Below are 9,757 nucleotides of genomic sequence, written 5' to 3' on the forward strand. Positions count from 1 at the left end.
GGTCACTTAAAAAGGGCACTAGAACTTTTAATTCTCATTTGAATGAGCCCTCTCACAATATTCTAGGACTACTGGGTCTATACGATCACCCCGAAAAAAAAACGCATCCGTGATTTTTCTTCTGGCAAAAAATACAAAATTCCATATTTTTGCAGATAGGAGCTTGAAACATCTGCAGTAGGGTTTTCTGTTACGCCGAACTTGATGGTTTGATTTATATTAAGATTCTATTACTTTTAGAGGTTGTTTCCCACTTTTTTTAGAAAATAAGGTAAATTTATTCAGGCTCGTAACTTTTGATGAGTTAGAATAAATTTGATGAAACATTAAAGTTAGAATAAATTTTATATATTTGAAATCAGCATAGAAATTCGATTCTTTTGATGTATCTACTGGTAACAAAATTCTGTTCTTCAGAGTTTCGGTTACTTTTGAGCCGGATTGCTCCTTACTGACAGTTCGTTACCACGAACTGTTTGATATGACGATGCAGTACTATCTCCATTAAACAATCATGGGTATATTTTAGGTTTCATAACTCCTAGGTAAACATCTCCTATTATAAATCTAAACTTGAATGACAAATGAATTTCTCAAGAAACTAAAATCTTGCAACCCCAAAGAATCTTTGAATCTAACCAAAGGCTTATCCTAATAGATAAAAATTCAAAGAATTTCTGTCTTTATGATAGTTCTATATAAGTGCTTTTGAACGCAATTTACTAACTAAAATTGTCTTTGAAAAGCCAAAAATAATAAACATAAATTATGATAAGCTTATGGAACGCAGGGCATATCATACCTTGTTTTTGGTTTATTACACAAATGGAAAAATAAGCAGCTGAATTTTCAGACATCCGGGATTCCAATTCTAAATAACATTTTGATCTAGCCCTATTTCAAAGAAACCGTAGCTTTTGTTAAGGCCTGTTTTAGCCAGGTTTGAACTGATTTAACCCTAAAACTTGATGTCGCCACTGCACTTTCCCAACAAATATATAATCAAGCAAGAACGTTGATCAAGCATAAGTTTGAACTCGCTTGATAGGGACAGACTCAAATTAACATAGTAAGTTCATGTTTCTTTTTCTGTTTGGGATTTATTTGTTTTGATAGTTAAGTATGTCCTGGGAAGGTATTTGAAGTTTCCAAGATAGCCAAAAGTAGCTAAAGTGGAATTTTACCGAAAGTTGAAGTTTTCCACAATATTTCACAAGGGTGGGGTATAAGATTAGAAAAAACTTATTTTTCGAATCCGAATTTTTTCCAAATATACAATTTCCATTTCATATATTTTTGGCTTTCCAGGAGGGCAAAAATCACTTCGCATAACTTAGTTTACCTAGGAATTATGAAACCTAAATATACCCTTGAATGTTTAATGGAGGAAGTACTACATCGTCAAATCAGTAGATAAAAGGCACATTTATGAAACTCACGATAAAGTATTGTGATTTGTTCCAGGATGGGACAGATCTGGAGGCTCTGTTTATTTGCAGGGGCATACTTCAGCATTTTTTTTTGGGGGGGGGCAAGATTTTGATGCTCAGAGGATTTGTCTGGCCTGGACCCCCTGAAAAGCTTATACAAATGCATTTAATTTTGCTTTTGTTGGATCCATCGAAAATTTTAGTATGAGTAGTAGACCCTTGGGGTCTAAACTGTTTTATTTAATAAAAATCTAATTAGGCACGGTAGATTTCTGTTAGTTCTAAAAAATCAGTTGTTTTTAAGTTGTCCTAATTTTCGTTTCTAGTCATTTTTGAACATTGTCAAAGGCGGAGATAGTTTGTGTTTCGTTTTTTATTCCAAAAGTAATCCTATATCTGGTTAAGTAAAAATATTCTTGATAATTAGATAATATACATTACGATTGTTTAGTGGGGTCTGAAGAGCCTATTTTGCTGTATTTACACCTTTTTTAGTGATGTTAATTTTGGGAGGGTGCAGGGGTGTGTACACCCCCTATAATTTTTTCCCCTCCTAAGTTCTAAGCAATACGTTTTTGGGGTATTTTGGTATATGCATTGAACAAACAACAAATATACCCCCTAGATACTGGGGAAAACATTCATCGTCATACGTTTTTGTGAATTGATGCCACTACCTATGTTATCCTGTTTTAACATATTTCTTCCCTGAAAATTAGTTTGACGACGTGCCTGTATCCGAGCATCACGCTGATTAAACATGCTGTTGAACAGCACTGATGAAATACGGCTACGATTCATCTATGGGAATGACATTCAAAAAGTTGAGTTTAGACAAAAGAACTTTTAGGGGGGAGGATATAGCATTTAATTTTCTGGAGGATCTTATCAGTAGAATAAGTCAAATTCTGAATAATGGAAAAGAAATTTTATGAGAAATCTAAATAAGCGTAACAAAAAAGGAGACAAAATAGATATTAAAATGTGCTGTTTTTTTTCTGATCGAAATAAGGAGCATATAAAAATATGTAACATATTTTACTATTGCTAACATAATTTAAATGTTGCAATGTTTGGCTGGTTCTATTCAAGCAGCTAATTTTATTTATTTTTTGGTGTGAATATATATTGAGTCGGTAATAGGCTTGAGATTGCCTTTGCAGAATTTAGACTTGTTAATAATTTTAGTTTTGTCATTTATTCAGATCTCTTGTCTAGGCAGGGCCAAACTGCCAGATATCCGTGCTACTCATAATAAAGCAGTAAAAAATCTTACATAGAGGAGGGGACATTTCCTGGCATCTGAAAGACGGTCAGAAATTAAATGAAATTTTTTTTTCGACTGAAAGTAAAAAGCAACATACAAAATTAAAAAACGACAAGAAATTATTCAGTATGAGGGACTGCCCCTTCCTCATGCCTCACTACGCTAAAGTTCGATTTTTTTAAAGAACGACACATGAAACCGAAGGCAGCTGAGTTTGAACGGGAAGTATTCTTAGTGAACTTCAAACACCAGCATAAAGAGCAGATTCAGGAAGGGGAGTCCCCCTCTTACGGAATAATTTCCTTTCGTTTTAATTTTACGGATTTTTCAATTATTGTTGAGAACAGGTCTGTCTAATGCACTGATTTCTTTTAGATCAAAATGGCACTTAACCCATGGTACGGAGGATTTGGTGGTATGAGCGACCCATGGTCTGATCCATTTGGATTTGGTGGCGTCGGAGGTGGCATGGACCTCGACATTGACGAGGCAAGTACCATTTAGTTCCAATTTTCCCAAGTTCTAATTCAATAAGGTCTGTGAATTGGCAGGGAAATGGTTGTCTTAATTGCGGGGGCTATTTGTTATTTAGTCTTTAGCCAGAGATCACCCACTTTACCATCTGGCACACATAGGCAACTTCTACCATGTATGGCGCATTTCTAGCACGTGGCGCGTTTGAAATGGATTACAAGGTTTGAGGGAGTCAACAGACCCTCGATCTTTAAAGATAACGGATTGAATTGCTTGAGGGGGTGGTCTCCACTCAAGTCACGTTCACCAGGCTCTGCAAATTGTGCCATGTGGCAGAAACTGACAAGCACGTCACAATCTGTGACGATCCCGCCGGACGCTGCCCCAAGCGTTGTGGAATTGCGGTGCACTTGGTATTCTGTGACATACACAGTGGCAAAAAGTGGGCAAATTTACCATCCGAATTTACCATCAGATGAAAATAAAAAGCTGACTGTTCTTTGACAAAAAGACAAAATCTATAAAATTTCAGGTTTTGACCATCGCTTCATCTGAAATCAAATATTTCAGCTGTTGAATTTTTTCCATGGGACAGTGAAATTAGCGGTAAATAGCGCTGTTGTAAACATTTCGTTCTTATTGTTTTGTCTTAGATTGAAATTGAGCTGGTCTCATGTTCTAATAAATTTTTTCAAGTGAAACTCCCCTTGATGCGTTTATGTGGGCAGGGGCATCCTAAGGCTTATCTTATTGGGGGGGGGGGCAATCTTCGTAAATTTTACCGAATTGCTACCTGATTTATGCTGAATTTTCTGCAGAAATCAAGAATTTTGCTAAATTTCAGCTTCTTGCCCAATTTCTGCCGAAAATTTTCCCTTCGGCAAAAATTTTACCGAATACCAAAAACTTGACATTAAAACTTTAAGTTTTAATGTCACTCCTTACTTTCAGTTAAAAAAAACTGTTTTTTTTTTTGTTAATTTCTGAACGTTTTTGAATTAATGCAGCTTTGATTTTGACTCACCGTACATGAATAATTAAAACGAAATTCGCATATTAATTTTCCTTTTTTTTTGGCTTATTGGCTTTCTCGAAATTTTGTTCTGACGTAACTTACGAATTAATTTACTTAACGAATTTCTATATTCGTATGTTTATATTACGTATATTAGAGAGTTCGCTCCCTAGTCAATACCTCGCTCTTTACGCTAAAGTTCGAATTTTGTCCGAATCACAAACCCCTGAATCACAAAGGCCGGTTAATTAGAATAGATGGCTCTTTTGAAAGTACTAAAAAAAACTAGCGTAAAGAGCGAGGTATTGACTATAGAGGGCGAACTCATACGTAATAATTTGTTCGTTTTAAGTTTTAATGTTGCTTCTTACTTTCAGTTGAAAAAAACTTTTTTATTTAATTTCTGATCGTTTTTTAAATAATGCTGGGAAATATGGCGCCCCCTTCATAGAAATGTCCCTTCCCCCAAGGAAATATCCTCCATGGAAAGATCCTCCCACGTAACCCCTACTCTAACCCCGACCCCCCACTAGAAAAACATCCTCGTGAAAATGCCTGTATACTTGCCAATAACCAACACTATGTAAACAATGGGCAAAGTTTATAACTTGCAGCCCTTCCCCCGGGAACAGTGGGGGATTAAGTCATCCTCAAAGACATATTTATTAGATTTTCGACTATGCTGAACAAAATGGCTATCTCAAAATTTCGATCGGGTGACTTCGGAAAAAAATGAGCGTGGGAGGGGGCCAAGTTGCCCTCCACAATTTTTTGGTCACTTAAAAAGGGCACTAGAACTTTTAATTTCCGCTCGAATGAGCTCTCGCACGATATTCTAGGACCGCTGGGTCAATACGATTACCCCTGGGAAAAAGAAAACAAAAACTAACACGCATCCGTGATCTTTCTTCGGGCAAAAAATTGAAAATTCCACATTTTTGTAGATAGGTTCTCTGATACGCTGAATATGATGGTGTGATTTTCATAACTTTTTTATAACTTTTAGGGGGTCTTTCCCCCTTTTTTCTAAAATAAGCCAAATTTTCTCAGGCGCGTAACTTGATGGGTAAGATTAAACTTGATGAAACTTGTATATTTGAAATTACAATTAAAATGAAACCAGTAGCTTTTAAATTTTTCTAGAGTGGTTCCATTTTTTCCTTTTACTAATCACTAACATTATCTTCTCAATAGTATTTTGTGAAGGTTTTCTATTTGGAATTTTGAACTAATCCCATAAGAGCATGCTTCCCAGTGATCCTGTAGACCCATAGAACCGTAAAATCTTCTCAGTCCTTAAGAGTAAAAATGAATGGAGGGCATCCAGCCCTCTCTCCCACACCCACTTTCTCCAAACACATCCAATCAAAATTTTGAGATAGCCGGTTTTTTTTTCAACATAGTTGAAAGGTCAAGTAATTGGTTTTAGGGGAGACATCATTTTTGGGTCGGGTATTTTGAAATTAATAAAGAAAAAACTAAAATAAATCTAAAAACATAGGCTGCGGTGTGAAGGTAGAATTCCATCCCGTGAATATGCCCTATACTGTGTGATCCCCTTATTCTGAAAAGGGATAGCTTTTTTTTTTCTTTTTTTTTTTTCTTTTTTTTTTAGAAAGAATTGCTTAATTGGGATGTTTCAGATAGAAAAACTGCCAAGATTTTGAAATTGAAATGGGTATTGCTACAGTTATTGCATATCTTTCCTTGGTACTTATTTATTATACTGCCAACACTCAAGAAGTGATATGCAAATATATAGCCCAAATGATATAATTTCAATCTATTGTCACTTACTACTTGTTTTCCACTGAGCGTTAACAAAACAGTGTTGCCAACGCTTTAAAATAAACTGTACAGGTTTTTTAAATAAAATTATACCACCACAAGAGATTAATTTGTACCATCTGAAGTGTAGGTTAAACTTTTGCCGCGACAAGAAGCAAGTTTTCGATAAAATAAAACTTGGAACAGATGTCCGAGTTGGGAGTTTTACACAGCTTAAACTTGAGTGTTGGTGGTATAATACATAAATACCCTTTCCTTTAGTTCTGCCAAAATATAAAAAGGCTTGTTATTTTAAACGCCAAAACAGAATATTAGAGGTGGTCTCATTTGCAGGCCCTTCCGGAGAAGAATGATGAGAAGAGCTCCGGACACCAGTAGGGCTTTAAAAGAGATAGCTACTCCTGGGTCCTTGAGGGACACTGCTGATGAATTTCAAGTTCAGCTAGATGTTGGTCACTTTCTACCAAATGAAATTACAGTCAAGACCACTGACGATGATATTCTTGTCCATGGCAAACATGACGAGCGGTCCGATGAATATGGACACGTCCAAAGAGAGTGAGTCTCATTCTCGTTCACTTTATTTCTTTTTTTCTTTATTACTTTGCTAAAGATAGTTTATTCGAGTATTCCAAGATTACTTATCCGAGAAGCCCAATTACTTATCTGAATCGCTTCACAAGACGTAAACTACGTCAGGTGGGTAGAATTACTACTTGAAACGGTCTTCATTAGTTTCCCGAACACACTCAAAGAAGTAATGTTAGGTTTATCATGAAATACACCAAAATATGATGAAAATGACAAAAAAAATGAAGAAAAAGACTAGTAACAATTATGGAAACTACAAATAATTATGGAAGGTAGGCCACCCAGAACGCATCATTTTAAATACCTAATCTATATTATATCTTTAATTAAAATATACTAGCATCGTAGTTTTTCTCACTTTTTGACTAAACTAATCATAACCAATTGAAGATAGAAAAACCTTTTTTTCTCGCCTCAATACTTCGGGATAATACACGTACCAAAAGTAAAATTATATACTGAGAAAAAGACAGCAATTGTAAGATGTGGTACACATTGTGGGGAGGTCTGTAAATGTTTACAGTGCAGTACATATGATTAATGCGTTATTCGCCTGGATGCCCATAGCGTCTGATGAATCCATTCAATTATAGGGTAGGTCATTTTCACAGTTCCAAGGAAAATTCTTCGAACCAATTCCATAGGAGTGTTCTCCCTTGAGGCCGCCAGGGGAAAGGGGTCAAAGCCTCCTATGAAACAATATTAACAATGTATATATAGGAAAATGATGCCACCTACATATGTACCTATATATGCTCACGATGCCCCCTACCTATACATATGTACCGGTGGGCAGGTTAAAGTAATCCTTTGCGTTACATAGGGAAATATTTTCTGCAATGAGGGGGTTTTTCATCACTAAACACTAATCTTACAAATAATCCAAAATCATTCTAGGGCATCGAGGAGAATTGGATTACTTTCTACCCCCGCTACCCAATCCTACTTTTTGTTTCACAGAAACGTAAAAAATTTGGGATAAAAGCACGCTCCTTCAGCCAACCCTTTATGACGGCGTCTACTTACTCCTAGGATATTCTGACTGTTCAAATTATGCCCACTCTTGCAGTTCTTTATTTTTGGGCCGGTAACCACACGATTGTAATGGTTTATTGCTAAAACAAATTATAATAAAAGGGGGATCTTATCACCCTTCAACACTTATTAGGCCTAATGCAAATGAAGGTAAATAAGAGATTAATTTCAACTCATCTGACATGTTATGGGATTCCCTGCTCCTTCCACTTTTATAAAGTAAGCATCTGAATGTAACCTTTTATATTATAGAATATCTCTGCAATAAGCAATGATCTGTCACCTCAACATCCATAGCGTGATCTTCTCGAGAAATACTCTTCCAAATAAAGGGAGGTTAGGGGTAAATCTCCTGTCCATATTGATATGTGGGACCCGCTGACTAATCTGGGCCGTTATTGTGAAGCTTCCGACCCCTCGTGGAAAGATCTGTGTCCTCTGAAACTGAAATACATAGTTCAAGCCCTATCTGTATGCATCATTTACATTGATTATACATTATTTGCAGATTTCGACGACGATACAGACTCCCAGAACATGTCAAACCGGAATCTGTGTCATCTACTTTGTCATCAGATGGTGTCTTAACTATCCATGCTCCAAAAACTGCTTTGAGCTCACCAACAGAACGTATCGTACCCATCACACCAGCGCCAGCCGTTGGAAGGATTGAAGGGGGCACTACCGGTACTACAGGCAGTACAGCTAGTTCAACTCCAGCAAGATCAACAAGATCAACTCCATCTGGAGGTGCAGCTTAATCTGCATTCAATATACATTCAATGAATCTTCCGGTATTTTTTTTCTTTGTACCTTTATTTTTTTTTTTTTTTTGTAAATAAATCTGTATACGAGGCAATTGAAGATTGTTCCCTTCTCTTACCGAATAAAATACTCGCTTATGCACCTTACTTAAGCTGTTTTAAGTGAATCACTTAGCAAGCAGAACGAAAATTAGTCAACGTTTCTCCCAGTCCCTTCGTATGGAAGGCGTAGTCTGAAAAAAATTCGAGGGGGCTCTTTCAACCGATGGGGCAGTAGAATTTATATCGGTGCCCCCTTCCCAAGGATTATTTGTGTATCTGTCCCTTACGTCACCCCCAAAGCTCCAGAGGCAGTGGTTCTTTTATGTGTAGACCGCCTATTGTTGACAGATAGGCTTTTAACAGAAAGGTCAGCAATATTGGGCCTTGGTTGGCCGACTAGCTAGAATAGAGAACCACAAGGTCCTGCGATTTTTGACCTTTGTGCTTGCACGTTGTGAAGATTTTAGAAATTACCAAACGTCTCAATGATCGGAACCAACCATCCTATGAAACTAAATTTTAGTAAAATGCACTTCTTTTCTCTTCAAGTTCTTTTGGTTTGCAATTTTGTTTCAGGATTTATTTAGAATAAAGTTTTGGTTTTTCATTTATCTACTACTTCTGAAAATTAAGGTAGCCGTTTCTCTTAAGAGCTAAGAATAAACAGATATATTTAGGAGAAAATTGAATTAAAATACATTTTCTTCCCTGTATTAAAAGTTGTCAGTTGGTTTCAGATTCCAGACAGAATAATAGTAGCCCTTTTCAGAATACTGTTGACTGCAGGTGTACGTGTAAAGCTACTAAACATTAATTAGTTAAACTGGTTTAAGTTTGCTGATATAAGTCCAGGAACGAATCCAGGGCCTAAATAATACTCCGGAATGGTATTGCCTAGCCACTATGGGTTGCCTCCCCATAGTAGCATAATATTTGTAGGGATGAATATATAATGAGTCAGGTAATAGGCTTGAGACTAAGAAGAATTTTGACTTGTTGGCAGAAGAGCATCGTCAAGTGCTTAAAACCATGTGACCAAGATGGGCCCATGATTGCACAAAGCCTCCTTTCATACTGTTCCGGACTTGCTGTCCGGTTCTAAGCTGGTATCCGGGCCATTCCTATTGCTAAGGCCAAAATAATTTCAATGATTTAAAGAATATGAAAAGTGAAACTTGTTATCTTACGATGTTGAAAAAAACTCGTATTGGCTGACGAATACCAACGATTTGAACTGGACAATTAGGAGTTTGACTCATGCCAGGTGTGTAGGAAGCAGGAAACTAGGTAGTATAGAATTTATTTACCCAAGCATGAAGGATGGGGTAGATAGACAAGCAGTAGGATTAAT

At 36.6% G+C, this 9,757-nt stretch overlaps 1 protein-coding gene across 1 annotated transcript; it reads left to right on the top strand.

Annotated features, from left to right (window-relative positions):
* The first annotated feature begins 970 nt into the window (after positions 1-970).
* LOC148940478 (alpha-crystallin B chain-like) lies at positions 971-8,934 on the top strand. Its single transcript, XM_089105273.1, has 4 exons — positions 971-1,069; positions 3,073-3,182; positions 6,305-6,532; positions 8,109-8,934. Exons 2-4 carry the CDS (start codon positions 3,079-3,081, stop codon positions 8,359-8,361), a joined length of 585 nt encoding a protein of 194 aa, XP_088961399.1. The 5' UTR covers positions 971-1,069; positions 3,073-3,078; the 3' UTR covers positions 8,362-8,934.
* The last annotated feature ends 823 nt before the right edge of the window (positions 8,935-9,757 follow it).

This window comes from Artemia sp. Qi Xiang Cuo, chromosome 19 (assembly GCF_049724085.1).
Source record: "Artemia sp. Qi Xiang Cuo chromosome 19, ASM4972408v1, whole genome shotgun sequence".
Classification (NCBI taxonomy): domain Eukaryota; kingdom Metazoa; phylum Arthropoda; class Branchiopoda; order Anostraca; family Artemiidae; genus Artemia; species Artemia sp. Qi Xiang Cuo.